The sequence below is a fragment of the Eublepharis macularius genome, chromosome 10, assembly GCF_028583425.1.
Source record: "Eublepharis macularius isolate TG4126 chromosome 10, MPM_Emac_v1.0, whole genome shotgun sequence".
Classification (NCBI taxonomy): Eukaryota; Metazoa; Chordata; class Lepidosauria; order Squamata; family Eublepharidae; genus Eublepharis; species Eublepharis macularius.
Genome location: NC_072799.1, coordinates 88,785,574 through 88,807,521, shown reverse-complemented (window position 1 = coordinate 88,807,521; position 21,948 = coordinate 88,785,574). Strand labels below are relative to the sequence as shown.

The following is a 21,948-nucleotide window of genomic DNA, read 5'->3' as shown; positions in this document are numbered from 1 at the left end:
ATGATGAACAATTATCAATTTTATTCAATATACGTCTTATTCAATATATGTCTTTAACATATACTGGTAATTGTTCAGCATCAGGGTGTCTGTTGGAATCTGAACAACTCAAGTTATGCTAAGAATAAATTCTGATCCTTACAGCATATTTATTGCTTGGGAATTCATTATGCTATATAATACAATTTTCAATCATTCCAGTTTTTTATTTTAAAGCTGCAGTTATTTTAATAAAATTAAAAAACGTAACAAATCAGCAGTCAGTTAACAAAGCGCTGACAGCTGAATCTACATTTAGGGACTATAAACATCGTCAAGACCATTTTTGCAGCTGTGCTAGTTAAGTTATCCAAGGGATGCCCCTGATACATGCAAAACGCTTAGCGCATGCCTATATGAAAGAGAAATGAAATTACATAACAGAAATGAAAATACCTTCAGGGTGCTTTTAAAAAAAACTCTCTTTAATTTTATACAAACATAAGAAATGGAAATTCAATACTATGGAAAGCATGGAATTCCCTTTCCGCTGAATACTTTATTTGAAGCTGTCTTTGGTACACACCTTCTGCCCTTTCCTGTTTTCTGGTCTGAAACAAAACATCTGATCTGTTTGCACATTCAAGAAATCATTCCTACACATATTGTGGAGCTATTTTCAATGTTTATATGCCAGAAGATATTCCTCCTCCCCACACAACAGACAGAAATCTAACTTTCAGCAGCAATCAAAGCCACATTTTGATGATACTATTCAGGTCCTATGCTGGTGTCTAATTATTACCCTAAATAAAACCCTCAGTTGCCAAAGCTAAACAAATACAAGTTTAGCCATTTAAGAAGTAATTAAGCATGCATTTTCAGTTTTACATAAACGGTTTATGTTCTGTGTGTCTTGTTAAACCTGACATCACATGTTTCTCTCCCAAATAAAGACCCTACAAGAGAAGGACTTTTTTTTTTGTTTCATCTGCACAATGGTCTGCCCCCTTCAGAGGAGTTCTTTTAAACTTCCCACGGAGTTAGGGCTGCCATATCCCCTTACTGTCCTGGTTTTGGGGGGGGGGGGACTTAGCACTCACATTTGTGGACGTGGGCAGCGCAATGACGTCACTTCCAGGAGGCCAAATCAGCTTCCAGGAGGCCCTCTCACTCCCGAGGGACACAGCAACGTCATTTCTGGAAGTGGCATCATTGTACTGGTTGCAGGAGCGTTCCTGTGCTTCATTTGGGGCCAATTTAGGCCCCAAACAGGCCAAATCAGCCCCACGTGGAGTGTGGGAGCGCTCCAGAAGTGACATCGTTGCAAGCAACACGAGGTGAGTGCCAGGTCCCCCCCCCCTCCTGCCGGGCAACCCTATTTATATCTTAAAATAAACCTATTATTTCTTTGGGTTTAAGGACAGATCTTGCTTCATTTCATTATGCCAGCCATAAATATTCATTAAATCTGTTTGCTGATCCCATAACTAAGGCCAGATGTTTTGACTGGAGAGACCATTTTTTAAACTGTTAAATGCAGCAAGCACTTGAGAAGAAGGAGAGGCCTTTTCTCTCCTGCTCCAATACATATGAAACACAGGGAATAGACCTTTCAACACTGGAAACTGCTTAAAAACAATCCCCCACATACTATCCATGTTTGATAACTGTACCCTTCAAACATTAGCAAGAAGAACATAAGAACATAAGAACATAAGCAAAGCCATGTTGGATCAGGCCAGTGGCCCATCCAGTCCAACATTCTGCCACACACAGTGGCTAGAAATCCAGTGCCATCTAAAGGACTGTCAGTGAGGCCAGGACACCAGAAGCCCTCCCACTGCCTTCCTTCCAGCACCAAGACAACAGAGCACCACCTCCCCACAAAGAGAAAACCATCTATCTCCTGTGGCTAATAGCCACTGATGGACCTCTGCTCCATATATTTGTCCAGTCCCCTCTTGAAGCTGGCAATGCTTGTAGCTGCCACCACCTCCTGTGGCAACGAATTCCATGTGTTTATCACCCTTTGTGTAAAGTAGTATTTTCTTCTATCTGTTCTAACCCGACTGCTCAATAATTTCATAGAGTGCCCACGAGTTCTTGTATTGTGAGAAAGGGAGAAAAACACATCTTTCTCTACCTTCTCTAACCCGTGCATTATCTTGTAAACCTTGTAAAGAAGAATATACACAAGTTATTTCAAATAATTTTGGAAAAACTCTATTGCGGGCAACAAGCATTTTAGAGGAGAATGATATCATTGCCATGAAAGGTCATTGTCAAAATGGCATAGCAGTTCCAACATAACTAGACTCAACACAGTGTTGTATGTTACCAATTTTAAATCTGGGCTCCATCTCAAAATACACATTAACTAGAGATCCATAGCTGTAAGTGTGGGTAGTTATTTCAAATCAACATATAAACTTCAGTGAAGGTATGACAGGAAGACCTCTTCTCATACAAACCCTGCTACCACAAAAAGGGAGCCTTCAGAGCTTTCTAAGGAGGGCAGGAATTGTCTAGATCATGGGAAGGGGATGGAACTGGCTTCCTTTCTTTCCAAGGGCAGGAGCTCGTACCTAGCTTCCAGATCCACTCAGGGAAGTCACCTTAAACATGATTGGTATCCAATAGCTCAGCCCAAGGAACTGGTCGAGTGGTACCAAGAAAGTACAGTCCGAATTCAGGCATCGACGTTACTTACGGTATAAAATTAAATTGGGTGTCATTTGATTTTCTGATTCAAAGGATTTCAGCATGGAGACAGTGAGACCATTCTTTGTCTATAGACAATATAAGCCAGTGACAGTTTTCACCTGCATACTGGAAGTTCAAGGTTTTGTGTGATGATGGTATTTATCTATTAGTACGACCAGGGCTTTTTTTCTGGGAAAAGAGGTGGAGGAACTCAGTGGGTTGGCCTCGGAGAAAATGGTCACATGGCTGGTGGCCCCGCCCCCTGATCTCCAGATAGAGGGGAGTTGAGATTGCCCTCTGTCTGGAGATCGGGGGGCGGGGCCACCGGCCATGTGACCATTTTCAAGAGGTTCCGGAACTCCGTTCCACTGTGTTCCAGCTGAAAAAAAGCCCCGAGTATGACCAAGCTCTGATTTTTTTCCCCCAGGCTCCTTCCCACAACTGTTTTTCTGGCCTCTGACTAAAAGTGATAAAGCTGTAAGAAGCTTTCTTGTTTCACCAGCATAAAGTCCCTTACAGTCAAGGGATGACTGAAACCTGGTTCAGAGCCTTTCTGAGATGTTGCCCTATAGAATCAGCTACCCTCTGAGGCCTGGCCTTATAGGCTACAGGCAGACAATACGAACACTGCACCTGCACTGGTTTTTCAAGTGTAGCTGACACGGTTTGTTCATAATTGGATGGATCTAGTCAGCTTTTTCATTAAATCAATTCACCTCCCAGTTACAGCTCCTTTTGCATATGACAGGTCCCGTGTTTCCTGGCACAGCCCTTTTGGTGGTCAAGCAGGAATCCCTCCTTTCTTTAGCAACATCAGACAAATTGGTTTGATCCATGATCCAACCTACTGTATTGTTTTCAGGACGCTGGAGGATAGAAGCCTACACAGAACCTGTGCAACAGACGGCACACTTTGAAAGGAGGCTCTCTGGCACACTGCAGACGCTGTTGAGGGGGGGCTTGGATGCCCATGAAAAACATTAAAGGGAAATGAGGGTCCCTGGAATGCTAAACTTTGAGAATCAAAGCAAGTCAGCCAACGGCAGCGACAAACCCCTCTGCTTGACCCATTCCTAAATGACGATGTAGACTCAGAGGGTAATTTAATAATAATTAATTGCCATCAAGTCACAACCAACTTATGACAACCCCTTCTGCGGTTTTCAAGGCAAGAGGTGAGAATGGGCCATTGCCTGCCTTTGCGAAGCAGCCCTGGGCTTTGCTTCCAAGCTCTGAGAAGCTTGCACTAGTCCAGGCTATTCAGGCTGCTATATTAAAAAATTAACTCACCCAGGAAACAGTCTGATTCCATTCACTGGTTTAAAAAAATGTCCATTTAGTTATTTAGATATTTTCTTTAAAAAGTACATATTCCTTGGTTACCATATACCCATTCTACAGAATTCCAAGAGCTATTTGAAATGTAACTCCTAACAGCACAATCCTAAGTAGAATAGTAAAGAGTCACCTTTAAGATTAACCAACTTTATTGTAGCATAAGCTTTCAAGAACCACAGCTCTCTTCGTCAGATGCCATTGATGCATCTGATGAAGAGAGCTGTGGTTCTTGAAAGCTTATGCTACAATAAAGTTGGTTAATCTTAAAGGTGCTACTGGACTCTTTACTATTTTGCAACTATAGACTAACACAGCTAACTTCTCTGGATCCTATGCAGAGTTACACTATTTTAAGTCCATTGAAGTCAATGATCTTAGAAGACTGTAACTTTGCTTAAGATTGCATTCTTCTTAAGTTTCCTTCTCACATTAATAGAGTAATGCAGCTGCTTTGATTATGGGCAAATGAGCAGAAGGGTATCGTTTTGGTAGACAATCACCATCTGCTAATAATTATGATGGGATACTGACATTTTGGCACATGGCAGGAAAGCAAGTGCCCAAGTTTAACAGCAGTTTCAAGATCTTAATGGTGAGGGTTAGGGACAACAGATGCTGGTTCTAATGAGATCACCCTTTAATTCAAACATTATATTATTGCTGGGTCCTTGATAGGCTACAGATGTCTGATTAGGATGTAGAAAATATCAGTTCTATGATAGAAAAAAAGAGGCATACGTGAGTGCAAAATTAAGTGTGCAGGTGCAATCAAGTTTTGTCATTTTCCAGATTCATCTTCACAACCAATGATGGTTTGCATCGCAAGTCAGATGCACAACTCCATCTAATCTGCACGTGCAGCTGCCAGGCGAGCGATGTATTTTAGATATTTATCCTCTTATCCTCGCCTTTCCCTCAGTCCCTCACTTCTTCCCACCTGCCAACCAAACTTTTATCTGTGCCCATCTTCATCCATCTTTAATATTTATTTGCGCCGTTTATACCCCACCTTTCTCCACAGCGGAGACATGAAGCAGCTCACATCATTCTCCTTTCCTCTATTTTCTCCTCACAACAATCATGGGAGGTATCTAAAGCTGAGAGTGTGTGACTGGCCCAAAGTCAGCCAGTGAAATACCATGGCAGAAGGGGGCGGGATTTGAATCTGGGTCTCCCAGATCCTAATGTAAAACTCTAACCACTGCACCACACTGGCTTTTGTGGGGTGGTTAATGTTGAACAATAGCAGCCAGCCAGTCCTTGGTGAGTTATGCAAATCATGTGATATCAAGCTGCTGTGGTTTGCTGCCAGGCCTGGCCTGATAAGTCCTTCTTCAAAGGCAAAAAAACAAACAAACCTGGAAAGGGCCCTGCCCCCCCTTTTATTGATAGCAACCAGGGCTTTTTTTCAGCAGGAACGCAGTGGAACGGAGTTCCGGAACCTCTTGAAAATGGTCACATGTCTGGTGGCCCCGCCCCCTGATCTCCAGACAGAGGGGAGTTGAGATTGCTCTCCGCGCTACCGAACAGCGTGGAGGGCAATCTCAACTCCTCTCTGTCTGGAGATCAGGGGGCGGGGCCACCAGCCATGTGACCATTTTCTCCGAGGGCAACCCACTGAATTCCACCACCTCTTTTCCCAGAAAAAAAGCCCTGATAGCAACCAAGGCTTGAAAGCTGAAAAAAACTATTGTGGTTGCCTAGAATCCCCACCGCTGAGAGGGCATTTGTTTCTTAAAGTTACAGACCCTACTTCTATTGGGGGGGGGGCGGTAATTTTTTTAAAAGAAATTCAGATTTTTCTGCAAAACTGGGGCTTTTTCGGGCTTGTAGAAATATCAGTCTTTTCTGACTGTGGCCCCAGTCTCTGGATTTAAGCATCCACAGATTTGGCCACATTGATAACTAGATATAGTTATACACCACTTTTCTTTCCAATGGAGAGTCAAAGCAGCTTATATTGTTCTCTTCGTCTCCATTTTATCTGCGCAACTACCCTGTGAGGTACGTTAGGCTGAAAGAGAACAACTGGACAAAAGTCACCCAGTGAGCTTTCATCATGGCAGAGCGGGGATCTGAGCCTGGGCCAGTCCCAGATTCTGCTCCAAGGTTCCACGTGCAGAACCTGGTTCCGAGCACATACTGGAACAACAATGCAGAAGTCTAATTTAAAACAGCAGTAAGTTAACAAGACATTTTCAACAGAAGTCAAGAAAGGAGTCTTACGCCGGTTGTGCCAAGCAGCCTGGAGCTACAACGCTGCAACTCGCATCGTCAGTCTGCAGGGCTGTGAGTTCCACCATGTTGACCATCACATCGTTTGCATGACCTGGAAGTTTGGGAAGCACAGAGAGAATCTTCTCTGCTAAGTTGTCCCCATGATGACCAACAGCTCCTGGAAAAAGGCCCAAGGGGAAAAGATTCAAAGGCAAAGAAGATGCTGCAGCACTAAGCCATAGTCCCCTCATACTGGTGAGCATCTTCCTCCTAACATGCCTAGGTGCCATCCTTTCACACGGTACATGAACCATTGTGCGCTGGGCTCGTATACTGAGTCTTCTAGGACAAGCCAGCTCCAGAATGTCACCCGAGATGGAGTTTGTTATTTGTATGCTACATTCTCGCCGGCAGGCCTTCTTTAAATATCCAATTTTTTTGTCTTATTCTCTGGAAGCACGTATTTACATTCATCGTTTAAGCTACATGGCCAGAGAGCATTTCTTTTCTTTTCTTACTTCATGTATTCATTTATTTATAGTCCTCCTTTCTCACTGAGACCATGGTAGATTACACAGCGTGAGATTAGTACAATCAAGTGATCCATAAACAATGCCAGAGGGTAAATAAATACAAGTTTACAAAGACATAGCATTAGCAAGAATCCAATTCAGAGCTGAAGAAAGGCTGAAACAGAACAGAAGCAATTCTAGGGCTGACATTAGACCACTCTTCTCTCCATTGGGGACCCAGTGCTGCTTACACCATTCTGCTCTCTAGCATTTTATCCTCCCGACAACACTGTGAGGCAGGAAGTTAGGCTGAGAGAGTGTGACTAGCCAAAGATCAGCCGGCCAGCTTCTGTGGCAAAGTGAGGGTTTGAATTTGGGTCTCATAGACCCTAGTCTAACACTCTAACCACTACAGCATTATATGTCTGTATGTTTGGGTCTTGATTCTGGAATTACAGACCAATATCAGCACACTCGTGCTCCAGGCCATGTATATTCTCCTCCCACTTGGGATCTATGGAAGAGTCACAACCTATACTCCCCTGGAGCAAGGAATCTACCGGTTCAAGATATAGGCCAACACCATCACAGGAACTTTCTGTAGATGTGAAATCCTATATTTATCAAAAAGAATGGCAAGAGAAAATCTTTATCTGGATCTCTACCACCTGCTGTGACAAAGAAGTAAATCAGATGAATTATTATACCACTTGTTGCACAGTAATATTACCAGATTTGGGATACGGAAGAGGATCTGGCTGTCAGCACTTACCCCCGTTAAGCTTCAGCCTATGCATCTCACACTCTCTCAGCCTAACCTACCTTATATGATCGTTGTGAGGATAAAGGGAGAATGACATTAAAAGCTACTTGGGGGTCTCATGGGGGGAGGGGGGAGAAGTGGGGCATAAATAAATTAATTAAGCTGAAACTTAATCCTGACAAGACAGCGGTTCTCTGGGTTAGTAGAAAGGCTGATCAGCAATGTAAGACCTCTCCTGTCTTGGATGGGGTTGTGCAACCCTTGAAAAGTCAAGTTCACAGCTTGGAAGTCCAGCTTGACACAGCAGTGACCATAGCTGTGGTGGCTCAGAGTACTTCTGTCCAGCTTATTCCTGGCTCAGTCTGATCTAGCCAAAGTGATCCATGCGTTAGTTACATCTCATCTTGTCTATTGCAATGTGCTCTACTTGTGAGAAAACTGAAGAGTGTTCAGAAGCTGCAGCTAGTGCAGAACGTGGTGGCTGTACAGCTGGCTGGAGTCAACTACCAGGGGCACATGACCCCGATATTACAGTAACTGCACTGGCTGCCAATCCATGCCCAAGCACAATTCAAGGTGCTGATTCTCACCTTTAAAGCCTTACATAGCTTGGGATGGGGGTATCTGAAGGGCCACCTTCTGCCAGGAGTTAAGATCAGAAGAAAAGGTCTCCTGACTGTCCATCAGCCAAAGAGGCCTGCTTGACCACGAAAGAGGATCTTTTTAGTGGCTGCCCCACAACTGTGGAATGAACAACCTCCCCAGGGAAGTACGCTTTGCCCTCTCGATCTTTAGGAGGCAGCTGAAGACAGTTTTATACAGAACTGCATTCAATTAATTTTATTCTTTACTGATAGTTTTAGATAGTGATTTTAAATTGAGTTTTTAATGTATTTTTATGCCTGCTATAATTCACCTTGCGTGCTGTAAAGTAAAAAGGTGGCTAATAAATGTTTTAAATAATAATCAGAAGCAAGCCTTATGAATTCAATGGTATTTCCTCCCAAATAAACATGCATAGGGCTATAGACTTACTGGAGGTCTTAACACACATGACAAAACCCCTGTCATATTTGCTTGCGCATGCAGAATTACTCTGTCGACACTGAGAGTAAGCCCCTCTCTCCCATGCTGAAAAATGGCATAAATATTAGTTGTGAACATCATCAGTGATACTGTGCCCCAGCATTCAGGTTTATTGGCCTCTTATCATGCAGACAAACTCTCATGAAGGGAAACCTTACCTTCTGTGGCCCAATAGACATATTTTGACAAAACATCAATCTTTTTCTTAATTACAACTGTGGACAAAATTGTGAAAGAATTGGAGATGCTTCTGAAATTAACTGAGTTGCAGGTAGTTAATAGGCTAAGGCTAAGAACCTGGGCAGCTCTAAATCAGGGCATGAGGACTTCTTATAAGCAACTGTGCATCATAATTTGGGGGAGGAATGGCTTAGCAGAGAAAGCATCCTCATACTTGAATCATCCTTAGGAGTTTAGGGCTCCAAACCACACAGCTGGCCAGCCAGCCAATTGAGACCCAAACACCTGCAGCAGATCCATACCCAGAAATGCTAGAATAAACATGGGTCCATTTTAGTGAAGAGTGTGGCAGTTTTTGCTTCTTCTCTGCTTCTTTATTGCTTTGGTTTTCCCCAGACCGTATAGAGAACATTGTTTGCCACCTGGTGCGATGCCAATTTCATACCCCCCACCCCACACACACTTCCTATCAGTATCACTAAGATGAGGGGGGGGTGCGTGCGTGCGTGCACAGAGGGCCCTAGAAATCTTTCTGATGCTGTCACATAAAAAGGCAAATGTTCTTGTAACTGCTTAATAACTTAATACCCCAGATCTCAAGATTCTTACCTGTCAAGTCTAATGTCCTGTCCACAAAAATAACAGAGGCTCTGCTTTGTGCAGTTTTCCTTCTGGTCTTGGCTTGGGAGTAATTTGCTAGATCACCTGCAATGATCCTGCTCAGCGGCCCCACAGCAAAGCATTCCTCCCGCATCCCCAGGTACTCAAATAAGGTGTTCAAACCAGACACCAATGTCCTGATCTCAAGCTGCAGCTCTACAGACAGAGAGGAAAAGTCAACATGGCTCAAGTCAGCAATTTTTTTCTTCTCTGGTCTGCTGTCGTTGATCTGAGACAAATCCTGAGCCATCAGGGAAAAAAGAGAAGAGAAGGCAGGCACTATGAAGAGGCGGGGTGAGATGGGGACCAGAAACAAAGCCACGTGCTGCACTTCTGCAGTGTAGTTCATGTTACCCATCCACTGGCAAAGCTTTTCTTCAAACTGCTCAAAAACCACCCGGTTGCCACTGTCAGACTCAGCCCCGCCAGAGGCATTGTGAGCCTGCAGGTGCACTGCGTGGCTGACAGCTGTGAAAACCACACTGTATTGGAAGTTGCTGAGACTCACAATGTCACGGATGATGTCCACGGTCCTGCCTTTCAGCAGGGTGCTGACCACAAACACCGCCTTGGGCTGCTCTGTGCCACCAGATTCAAAGCTGGAGAACTCTTTGACGTTGAGAGCCCCGGCTTGCAGCAGCCTCCCAGCTCCTCCGCACGTCCAGTGAAGGCTTTCGGCGCAAGCAGAGTCCATGAAGACGACGGCCCGCTTCACCTTGGAAAACACCTGGTCCCAAGCCTGCTGGCAAAAGGAGGACACCCCAGCTGAGGCTGTGGGGAAGGAAGAGAGGGCTGACATACCGCAAGGCAGGAGGGCAACTGAAGAGTCTCTGGAGGAAGCCAAAGAAAATCCAAAGAAATGCAGTTTAGGAGCCACCGCTCTCAGGTCCCCAAGCCAACAAATGCCCCGGTGAGTCGGTCAGAAGCATCCAGGAAGAGCAGCTGCACCAGATACCATGTTGACAGCTACACGCACGTGCCTATTCCTACAGCTGTCGCTTGCTTGTGACGTCATTTCGCAGAACCCGATGTTAATTGGCTGCTTAGAGGAAACCCGAGACGCCGGATGTTTGCAACAACGTGGCTCGTTCGTTTTCCCAGTGCACGTAGGATGGAAATAGAGTTACTAGCGCAAGTTCTGGAGACGAGACTTCAGGGTTATTTTTGACTGCCATCTCCCCTGCCTCCTTTACTTGTACATTAACTGCCTAAAAGAAGCAATGTAGGACTTTACAGTGCAATTCTAAACAGAGTTCCTCCAGTCTAAACCCAATCTTAAACAGCGTTAAACCAGTCTAAGCCCATTGATTTAGTTCGTGTGGAAAAACTGGTCTGGGAGTGTGATGGTTACGCATTTAAGATTCTATAACCCTAACCCTTACATTCCTCCCTCCGAAGCCAAGATTGGAACACACAATCATCATGTACTCCATTGATTTCCCTGCAAGCCCATGGAAATACCAAATAAAATGAAAATGCCAAATACACCTGAAAAACGAGAACGATGTGTGGAACTCCATGCACTTACGAAGGAACAGTCACAGAGGTGGGAGAAAGATTAGGCGAAGTGAATCTCGATGGTTGCTGGGGAGGATGCATTGTCTCCCCCGCCCCCCGCCCCGCCTTCATAATATTTGCAATGGAAATTAAGCTGGAAAGAAGGAATCCTCTTGGTTTTGGAACAAACCTGTTTCTAAATTGATGGGAGTTTCATTCGTCAGGAAAGTTCTGGCTGCTCTTCTTTGCATGTGTTCAAATTTTAATTTTGCCCCCTGAACATTGATGGCCAAAGCAGAACATTTTCTGTATCTGACAGCCATTTGGAGATGTTGTACATCTCATCATCTCTGCTCTTCACACAGATACTCCAAGTCTCTCTAACATTCTCCCTTCATTATGTGCCAAAGTGTCATAGTACGATCTGGTGGACCCAGTTTCAAATAATTGCCTCTCTGCTATTGAAGCTCAAGAGATGACCAGTCACTTGCTCTCAGCCTAACCTACCTTCATATTTATATAGACTTGCCTTACACATCATCTTCATAACCACTCCTTTCTGAAGCTCTTCCTGTATACTGTTATCACCTGTTATCAGCAGTCTACTGCTACAAACAGGACTACCCATCTTGATCTAATTTCCCACTATAATAGTTCAAAAGATCAGCAATACATGTTTCTAATATGTAACAAAATCATTATTGGGGAAGAAAGATTGTAAAGATCATATAGAAATACTGAAGTAGAAGTTAAAAAACAGGAATATATAAGGCATATAAATATGTGATTTATATTAATTGAATGATGTTAGTTTAGGTTTATAGTAAAATATATATGTCTAGTTTATGTTTTATGTAGCTAAATGTAGGAGCAGAAGATAGTGATTATATTTTGAGTTTATAAACTGAAATAAAATTTATTTATATATATAAAAATAATAATTTCACGCTGGTTTTTTATTGGCTTGGATTGCATCCATGGAAGAGCAGGGCCTAGGGTTTCATGTTGGATTTCTAGGAGGCCAACTAACACACAAATTGTCCACATCGGTTCAAATCTCTGCTCTGACACAAAAGCAGAGTGGGTGACCTTGGCCAGTCACTCTCAGGCAAACGTACCGCACAGGATTGTTGTGAGGATAAAATGGAAATGAGATGGACAATCTTGCAAGCTGCCTTATGTCCCCATTGAGCAAAAAAAGTGGGGTAGAAATAAATACGGATTCAGACCATTTGTCTGTCAAGGTTAGCGTTGTCTTTTACATCACCTACTACTTGAGCACAGTGGTTCAGTGGTTGGGTTGTGAATCAGCACCCTGCTGGATTGACTCCCACTACTGCCATGAGCTCAGCAGGTGGCCTTGTGGAATCCACTCCTCTCAGGCCCAGCTCCCCAGCTGCATTGTGGGGATAACAACACTGACTTTGTTTACTGCTCTGAGTGGGGCACTAATCTGTCTAGAAGAGTGGTATATAAGCACAGTTGATGTTGTTATTATTTTAATCAGAGATGCCAAGGATTAAACATAGGACCTTCTGCATAGTATTTCCAATCTCAAAATGCTATTTAAACCTTAAAATCTCTTTAAAGCTCAAACGAAGTAGTGATATATGACCATACTATCCATAGGCTGCATCTGTTGCCACACCAAGATACCTTATAGTGGCTTGGATCCAGTGCAGCACTTCTGTGGGTGCAAAGACTTTTGCCCACGGAGCACAGCTTTCTCAGCTTCTGCCTCCTACAGCAGCCCCAAATCATGTTTCTGTAGGAGAAAATTTCAAGGGGCATTTTTGGCTGCAGTGGGAAGGGGGAGAAGATAAAGTCTTGCTCGTACGCAGAAGTCCTTAGGCCAACAGTAACACTGTACTGGATTCAAGCCACTGAGTCCATCAAGGTCAGTTTTGTTATTTATGACTAGCAGCAGCTCTTTGGGGTCTCAGAGAGGTCTTTCACATCTACTTGACTCTATTTAACTTATTTAGGCAGCTTTTGTGTGTGTGTTAGGTGCCATCAAGTCCCAAACTTATGGCGACCCTAGGAAGGAAAGACCTCCTAAACGTCCTCTCATTAACAGACTTGCAAACAGTGCTTCTTTTATTGAGTCCAGCCATCTCGTTTTGGGTCGTCCTCTTTTCCTGCTGCCTTCCACTTTTCCCAGCATTACGAACTTTTCCAGAGACTCTTGTCTTCTCATGATGTAAGCAAAGCACGATAGCCTCAGTTTAGCCATTTTAGTTGGTAGGGAGAATTCAGGCTGGATTTGATCTAGTGCCCACTTATTTGTCTTTTTGGCTGTTCATGGCATCTGCAAAATTCGTCCAGCACCACATTTCAAACGAATCAATTTTCTTCCTGTCAGCTTTCTTCAGTCCAACTTTTGTTTCACTTCAGTGAGAAAGCAGTTAATTCTCTTATTAACAGAGGTTATATAAGAGAATCAATTTATGTGGCGTTGGGCCTCAGCAAAAATCAACCGACGGGCCCCTTGTCCCTGCGGGGCCCCCAGGCTTCGGCCTAGTCAGCCTTAGGAATAACAGGGCCCTGGCAAGGGCGCCATAAGAGGCCTTTGGTCTGTTTCGGCCCTGAGGCGAGCGCGGCCCGCGGGCCCTTCCTTCCCGCGTGTGCCGGGCGCGTCTGCCAGTCTGTCCGTCCGTCAGTCACACGGGCGGCTGGGCAGGGGAAGCGGCTCTCCGCGGGAGGCTCTCCTCCGAGCGCGGGCGGGAGGAAGCGGGGAGGGGCGTCGCTGCCGCCGCCGGCCCGAAGGCGAGAGCGAGGGGGAGGCACCGCGGAGGGCGCTTCGGCGTCGCGTCGCCGGGCCTTGTTTGTGTGAGGGAAGGGGGGGCAGCCATGTCGGCCGGCGGCGAGGTGGAGCGACTGGCGGCGGATCTGAGCGGGACCGGCGCCGGGGATGAGGAGGAGGAGTGGCTCTATGGCGGTATGAACCCCCACCCCCCACCCCACACGCACCCCCGCACGGCCTCCCCTCTCCCCGCGTTCTCTCCCCTCGAGCCGGGCCGCCTGGAGAGGCGGGCAGGCCGGCGGGCGGGCGGCGGGAAGCGCTAGGCCCGGGCTCGAGGCGGCCCCTCACAGCCAGGCCGCGCGTGGGGCCTGCTCTCCCCGGGCCTGGCGGATGGCCTCCGTCGGGGCCAGGCCTCGCGGCGCGGTTGATGGTACTGACCCCGGCCTCCCTCTCCCGGCCCCCCTGAAACGTTTCGGCCTTCTCAGGGCAGCCCCCCCTCCCCCTCCCGGCCTCCCCTTAGAGGTGCAGGATTGTTCTCTTCACGGGATTCCGGCCCTTTCTTGACGCACAGAGTAAACACACGGGTTACTCCTGAGTGCAGCGCTGGGAGGCATAAGCGCCACTTAGAGGGGCTTGCTTCCGAATATGGGAGAACGAGGCAGCCCCGTGTATGTTGACGGGACAGTTAAGCCGTATCTGTTGCTGTTACTTCATTTCTAACCGGCTTTTCTTTCCACTGCCTCAGGAGCAGAATAGGTGCCCGGGGGTTGCCAACCTCCAGGTGGTGGCTGGAGATCTCCCGGCATGACAACTGATCTCCAGGCCACAGAGATCGGTTCCCCTGGAGAAAATGGCTGCTTTGGAGAGGGGCCTGTATGGCATTATATCATGCTGAGGTCCTTTTAGAGTTGCCAACTCTCGTTTGGGAAATGCAGGGTATAATGCCATACAGGCCCCTCTCCAAAGCAGCCATTTTCTCCAGAACTCCTCTCTGTCGGCTGGAGATCTGTTGTCATTCGGGAGATCTCCAGCCCCCACCTGGAGGCAACCCTAGGCCCTTACCCTCCCCAAACCCTGCCATCTCCAGATTTCACCCCCCCCCCCCCAATCTCCAGGAATTTCTCAACTTGGAGATGGCAGCCCTAGGGATACCAGCCCTTCCTGACCTACAAAGTAAACTCATGGGTTATTCCTGAGTGTAGCGCTGGGAGGAATATGTGCTGCTTAGAGGGACTTGATTCCAAGTAAGCATATAGGAGAAAGCAGGGCAGCCCTGTGTATGTTGACTCAACAGTTCAGCCACATCTATTACTCTTATTTTATTTTTAACCGGTTTTTCTCACCAAGGCCTTAGGCGCAGAATAGGTGCTCAGGGGAGTTGTCAACCTCCAGGTAGTGTCTGGAGATCTCCCAGAATTACAACTGACCTCCTAGTCCCAGAGATCAGCTCTTCTGGAGAAAATGACTGCTTTGGAGGGGGGACTGGATGGCAGTATACCCTGCTGAGGTCCCTCGCCTCCCCAAATGCCACCGTTCCCAGGCCCCAAACCTCCTGGAGCTGGCAACCCTATGGGTCAGCCGTGAACCCCTCCACAGAATTGTGGTAATCTTGTTTCATAGAACTGGACAGACTGGGTGGTAGAAGAAGAGATGTCCATTTAATGGTCTGTGTTGAGGCCTTGTCTTCTAGAAAATGCGGGGCAAATTTCTGCAGAGCAAGAGTCCAGTAGCACCTATAAGACTTAAGAAAATTAGAGGTTGGATAGTCTTATTAGTCTTATAGGTGCAACTGGACTCTTGCTCTTTTCCACTGGTACAGACAGATTAACATAGCTACCCATCTTGATCTGCCTCTACTTAGTTCCATTTCTGTTCCTCTCTAATTATTTATAGTCCACCTTTCTCACTCAGACCCAGGGTGGATTGCATGGTTCACTTTAAGTATGAGAGCCCTTTCCTAGGGCTGCCAATCTCCAGGTGGTAGCTGGAGATCTCCCGGAATACGACACCTCTCCAGGCCACAGAGATCAGATCCCCTGGACAAAATGGCTGCTTTGGAGGGTGGATGCTATGGATGCTCCCTCCCCAAAACCTGCCCCCCCCCCGAAATCTCCAGGAATTTCCCAAACTGGAGCTGGCAACACTATGTACCAAATGATTTCCCTTGTTAAGATAAGGGGGAAGAGGATATTGGTAGGTGTTATCATCATTACATGATCTGTTCCCAAAATATCCACAGGTATGATGATGGATGCCTCAACACACTGCATTGGGTTTCTTGCAACAGTATTCCTAGCTTGATGCTCCTTGGCACAAGCAGTTTGGAGCCCCCAAATACTGTTCGGAACTTTTAGGCTGTTTTCACATGGGTTATTTGCCACGGACTTGATGCTGTTGGAAAGTGGGCTCTTTTTCCTGCTTCCTCACAGTATCATGGTGCATTTGTGCATTTCCCAGGGTCTCCCCAGCTATACTCCAATCTCTTTCAAAACCAGAGTTTTGGGAAAGATCAGAGTAAAGTCTGGCTGGTTGCTATGTTGGTGGGAAAGTTCAGATTTTCTCCTCCACCTATATGGGAGCAATTTCTCCTGGCCCGTCACTACAGGCTTTTTAAAAAGAAGAATTGAATATTGATATGATGTTGTAACAGTCCCAATATCAGGTTCTCTGAATTCTAAGCTTCCATCAAAAAGCAAAATTTTGTAGCTCTTTTTCTTGTGGAGATATAAGGGGAAAGGTATATTTTCACAATGAAAGAGGCTGGAGACTCTTTTAAATGAAAGTTGGGGATTTATGCAACTTGATACACAAATAGAACATTATCCAACTGCTGCTTAAAAAACACACTGGCAAAGCCCTGGTTGACCCAAGGGGGGGGGGTCATGGATGGCAGCTGCTAAGGACTGGGGAAGGAAAGCTCTGCAGAAACCTGCCATGTAGAACCCTCCTTGCTGCTGCACTTTATTGGCAGTCACAACAGCAATGGGGAAAATACGCAAACTTGTCCCCATGTCCCACATGTAAGCCTTTAAAGTTGGTGTGCTGCACAGATTCAGTGCTCTCTCTCTGCTGTAACCATCCCGTGGAAGAAGCACCACTGTTAGTGAAACATCTAAGCAGCCCTGTAATATTTGTGTAAGATGTGATTTAGATTATTACTGTCATATTGTATATTTCCTATACCTATATAACATACAAGCTATATGACATACAGATCAAGAGTGTGACTAGCACGGGGGAAAGCTTTATCTTCTGAGTCACTACTCCTCAGGCAGTTGTTAAATGCATAAGAACTCCGTGAAGAAAGAGAACATGACAATGTCAATGTTGTCATGGGCACTAGTAGGTAAAATCGATCTTTTTGTATTGAGTTTAAATCTACTTTCTTCTGGTAAAATATCTTCCTGCCTGATCCAATATGTGTGCCCTTGGAAGTACGTCCTGTAGTCACAGTATGGCTTACTCTAAGTAAGCTTGCGTGGTTTTGGAGCCTCAGTTTAACAAAGTGAGCACAGAAGCCACTGAGGATATTTACAGTAAAAACCTAACTTTTAGCTTACACAGATATGGTGATGGTTGTGAATCAGGAACCCATTATCAATTTGTATCCAACAACCACCCCTGGGAATTCGGTCAGGATAAAAGAATATGACTAGCTTATGGCCTCCCAGCAAGCTTCCATGGTAGAGTTGGGGATTTGAACCCTAGTCTAACAACAACAACAACTAACATTACATCGGCTCTCCCATAAACTTTTAAGTTTTTGTTCCGATTTCTGTGGTACTTGGAACTCTTAATTTGTTTTGTTTTTGCTTTATATAGATGAAAATGAAGAGGAGAGACCAGAGGAAACACCTGCCAGGTAAGTGTCACTTGTGTAACTTTTGTAGTGTGGTGGATGGGTTGGCTAAATTCATTATTTCTTGTCAGCTTATCTAGTTAAAGTTAAAGGGGGATGTTATATTTTCTTTTTCACTAATATCACGTTGGGCCTGTGAAGCAAGGCAGAAGTTTGCAATCGTTGCTCCAGCATAGATCATTCAAATGCTTGCATTGCAATACATGCAGTATTGTGTTTGGGAGTTACCTTTATTGCATTTCAAAGTGCGGTATCAGCATTTCATAGTAAATGCTGGCAGCCAAATGGGTATGTTGCTGCTTATTGGCTAGTGGAACCCAGCACCAGCAAGTGACATCATCCTGCCCTAACACCAAGTTCCTCTAGCCTACGTGGTCCTGCAGCTGTGGCCCTGGCAACTCCATCACCAGCTTTTGTCGTCCACTGATAAGCAGAAATTCACAATGCCTCTCAAAAACTCCCTCAAAATGAATTGAATGCAATATATATTTAAGTGTTTACCCCACATTTTAGCAAACAGATTTGTTCTAAATAGCTTGTATCAGTAACTCCTATCATTTTACCCTTCAAAGAGCCCAGGGTGGTATGCATGATTTTCTTCTCCTGTGAGGTAGAAAGAAAACGTGGCAGTGAACTTTTTAGGAAGGTGGCAATTTGAGTCTCCCCAGTTGAAAACAGATACTGATTAAAATCAATATAGATACCAATTTCAATACAATATCATAGGTGCTATGGCATGAGATTGTCAGGAAGTTTTGGTCCCCTGTGTAAAGTTGCCTTGTGCTTTTTTCTTTTCATTTTGGCCTCACCAGTGGCATTTGTTAACTGGGGGAACTTTGTTAACATTTGTTAACTGGGGAGCTTTGAGATGGGCACATGCAATGATTTGCTTAATTTCAGTTAATGTAGATGTTGCTGAAAACATTTTTTCCTCCAAAAAGATAACTTTGATTTATGTAAAACAAGAATAGTTTTTCATGTCATCCAATTTAAAAGAAACTGATTTTTTTTTCTGTTTTGTCCAACATAATGCCTAATAACTATGCTTCCTTATGTTTTAAGTGTTCCACCCCCAACTGGAAATGAAGAAGAGGCTGCTGAAAATGGTGTCGTGAAAACGGTAGTAGTAGTAGGAAAAAATTATTTTACATACTTGGAATCTGGGTAAAACTGGACTCTAAATAGTGTGCGGCTGATGTTTGATAGTCTGTTAAGCCAGCCCAAATACAACAATTTGATGGCATGATTTCTGACACTGACTTAACCTGAAGGCCTGTAAACTTGACCTTTCCACACTATACTCCTCCTAGTTTTCAGTTCTTAACTTTGGTAATGAATTCCAGTTCTTAGTCTATCATAAGCGGGGACCAACAAAGGGAGGGGATATCCTGTCCCTTCTTGCTGTCACTCCCCCCTCCTCCCCTTTCCTGTTGCTTTTCTCCCCTCAATCTGCCTCCTCTTCTTGCTTTTCTCCTGCTGCTTTAGTCTCATCTCAGTATGGAAAGCGCTAAAGTTAATTTTCTTTTGTAATTGAATTTCATGTAATGTCTAATCACATTCTTTTCTTGTAGAAAGCGACAGATGCTGAGGATGATAGCGACAGTGACAGTGACGATGATGAAGATGATGTTCAGGTCACTATAGGAGATATTAAAACAGGAGCCCCTCAGTATGGGTAAGCATTAAGGTTCTGGGTTTTGTGGAATGCCACTAAGGCAGATTTCTTAATTGCCACTCGCTGGTTATCTGTGCTAAGTAACAATTGCCTCTAAGTAGCAGATACGTAAATTGGAAGACAGTTGGGGGCTTAAACCTTTCAGGTCATTAGTATATTTCATAAATGACTAGTGTTCATATATATGGATGTAAAATCTTTGCATTTAATGGACATGTTTGTATGTCTGGGTCAAGAGGTAATGTATAAGTTCTTTGCTTAACAAACCTATAAACAATTCATACAATCATGCTGACTTTAGAGAACTTTAAAATGAAATTTTAATCTTCTGTTTCTTTTAATTTTGGTAGTCAGTGTTTGTACTGCAGGTGCAAGTGGGAAGTTAATCACGGAATGTGAGACCTAGTTTACTATGTACATAATAGATGCCAGGGTTAACTATTATAAATCTTCATAGTTCTGTTGTACTTCTTATATGTCTTACACCTGTGTTTAGGTATGGTGCAGCACCTGTGAATCTCAACATCAAAACCGGAGGGCGTTCATATGGATCCTCTGGTAAGCAACTTCCATGTGGTCATTTTAATAGAAAATGGGGGGAAAGATACACTGTTCATTACAATGAAACTAGTACCAGGGAGGTGAAGCACTGCGGTTCATTCCTTGAGCATCCGCTTCACGGACAGTCCCAGGTATCTCCAGCTGAAAGACTTGAGTAATAAGTCTTTAGACCAGCTTTAGACCAGCTTTAGACCAGCTTTAGACCAGCTGCTGTAGACCTTGAAGAGCCTCTGCCACTCAGAATAGATCTTACTGATCTTTTGTGGGGCGGGGGGGGGGGGATAGACATTTTATTTTAAAAAAAGATTTGAAAATAGAAAGTGCATAGTAAAAGATTATAGAAGCGCTACGTTTGAAATTGACTTACACAAACTTATGTAAACAGTACATTTGTAATTAGTTTAAGACATACAAGTACTGCTTTAAAATTAGATTGAACTAATGTAAAAATATATTCAGAATTTGTCATAACTAAACATCATTGTATAATGGCTCTCCTTCCCCCTCTTTGGTTACTTATACTTACACAGACTATAATATCAACTTTTTGATTAATCATTTCCCTGTGTTTTATCTTCTTTTCTTTATATTACATTCCCTTATTTAAAAAGATAAGATGTAAAAATAAGAAGTGCTAATAAAAGATTATACGGTTTATACTAGTTTGGAAATTGTGTTGAGACTAGACATGGACACGAACCAAAAAGAAGACAAACCATGTGATTCGTGGCATTCCACGGAACCTCGAACCATGAACTTTCGACCTTTTCCCAGTTCAGAAACTGGTTCGTGGTTTGTGGCATTTCAACCACCCCACACTGGCTGCTGAAGCTGGTGTGGGGTGTTTGAAACAGACAGCCCCTTCTGCTGCCCGGACAGCAGGAGAAAGGGGCTGTCAGTTTCACAGACTCCGCGCTGGTTTCAGCCCATCAGCTGAACCCAGTGTGGGGTCTGTGAAACTGAAAGTCCCTTTCTCCTGCTGCCAGATAGCCTATTCCTAGAAGGGATGGTCCACTCTTGAACATGCCCAGCCTTAACGTATCTTTTATCTAGGATGCTTACACGTGTTCTGTTCTTCTGCCTGACCAATGTTGAAATTGCCTTGCCTTGCCTTGAGAATTGCCTGGCCTTGAGAGTTTCTTTTACACCATGAGATCCAAATTTCAAAAGGAAGGGCTTCCCCTTCCTCTTGACTCTGCTGGGGAAAATTCCCAGCAGAGGAGGGAATTCCTAAGAGCAAGGTGGGAAGAACACAGGAAGCCTAAGTGGGGTGTGTATGAAAAGGAGGGATTAAAAACACACACACACAGAGAAGAAACACATGGGAGATCTCTCTCAAATACACCCCAAGAGTGGGAATTAAAACACACACTGAAGAGACAAGGGATAGGGATAGAAGAGGAAATTAAAACCAATGAGGCAGAAGAATGGGGGAAATAAATTCATATAAGCCCAGGGGGTGGGGGTGGGGGTGGGGAGAAGAGGAATCCCAATAATGGTGGGGAAGAAGAAGAAGAAGAAGAAAGGAAAGGTTTCTTCTGTCTCTTGGGCACATGGGTTTCATCATTCCTCTGCCAGCTTCCTGCTTTCCTTCACCTTGCTTTTCTCTCCCCCATCCTTACTCCATTCAAGATGACAACCTGATGAAAGGGCTCGTCTTTCATCCCCAGCAGCTAAAATGAGAACATTAAGCCATCAATGGCGATCGTTTTTAATTCCGATGTTAACGCTGTTTTTTAAGCTGTGTAAATTTAATCTTTTAATGTTTCTTAATAGGTGGAAAAGTGAAAGGGGTTGACCTTGATGCACCAGGAAGCATTAATGGTGTTCCACTCTTAGAAGTTGACTTAGATTCCTTTGAAGATAAACCTTGGAGAAAACCAGGTCAGAAATCCTTGTGCTGAAACTTTTATTACTATAGAACTGGGGTGGGCAACCCTTGGTGCATGTACTAACAGTGACACACCAGTACATTTTGATTGGCACCTATCCAAGCAATCAAGGAATTGACAGCGGGGCCAGCCATTCAGGAGGAAGCAAGAGGCGTGACTTACACCCATCATTGACTTTTACAGCCACCAGCAAAGTCCAAACTAATCCTGAGATACTGCCAGCATCACTGGGCTTGGCTTTGTCCAAGCATGTCTGGACAGTACAACCCTCGCCACTCTC

The 21,948-nt window shown here is 44.6% G+C and overlaps 2 protein-coding genes across 14 annotated transcripts in view; one reads left to right on the top strand and one right to left on the bottom strand.

Moving 5' to 3' along the window:
- SCFD2 (sec1 family domain containing 2) overlaps positions 1–10,361 on the bottom strand; it is a 282,293-nt gene extending 271,932 nt beyond the window's left edge. Inside the window, exons 1-2 of the mRNA XM_054990692.1 lie at positions 9,391–10,361; positions 6,250–6,418 (exon numbers count right to left, since the gene is read on the bottom strand). Of these exons, the coding sequence (XP_054846667.1) occupies positions 6,250–6,418; positions 9,391–10,240 (1,019 nt within the window). The 5' untranslated portion in view covers positions 10,241–10,361. The remainder of the gene's footprint in view (positions 1–6,249; positions 6,419–9,390) is intronic.
- A 3,274-nt stretch (positions 10,362–13,635) lies between these two features.
- The window catches only part of FIP1L1 (factor interacting with PAPOLA and CPSF1), a 51,022-nt gene continuing 42,709 nt past the window's right edge, over positions 13,636–21,948 (top strand). For 3 of the 13 annotated variants that reach the window (XM_054989520.1, XM_054989521.1, XM_054989519.1), the window contains exons 1-6: positions 13,691–13,876; positions 17,504–17,543; positions 18,603–18,669; positions 19,112–19,215; positions 19,712–19,773; positions 21,553–21,660. In XM_054989520.1, coding sequence (XP_054845495.1) covers positions 13,789–13,876; positions 17,504–17,543; positions 18,603–18,669; positions 19,112–19,215; positions 19,712–19,773; positions 21,553–21,660 — 469 coding nt within the window. In that variant the 5' untranslated portion in view covers positions 13,691–13,788. Of the gene's footprint in view, positions 13,877–17,503; positions 17,544–18,602; positions 18,670–19,111; positions 19,216–19,711; positions 19,774–21,552; positions 21,661–21,948 lie in introns of all 13 variants that reach the window. The other 10 variants (XM_054989527.1, XM_054989522.1, XM_054989528.1 and 7 more) reach the window with 8 other exon arrangements.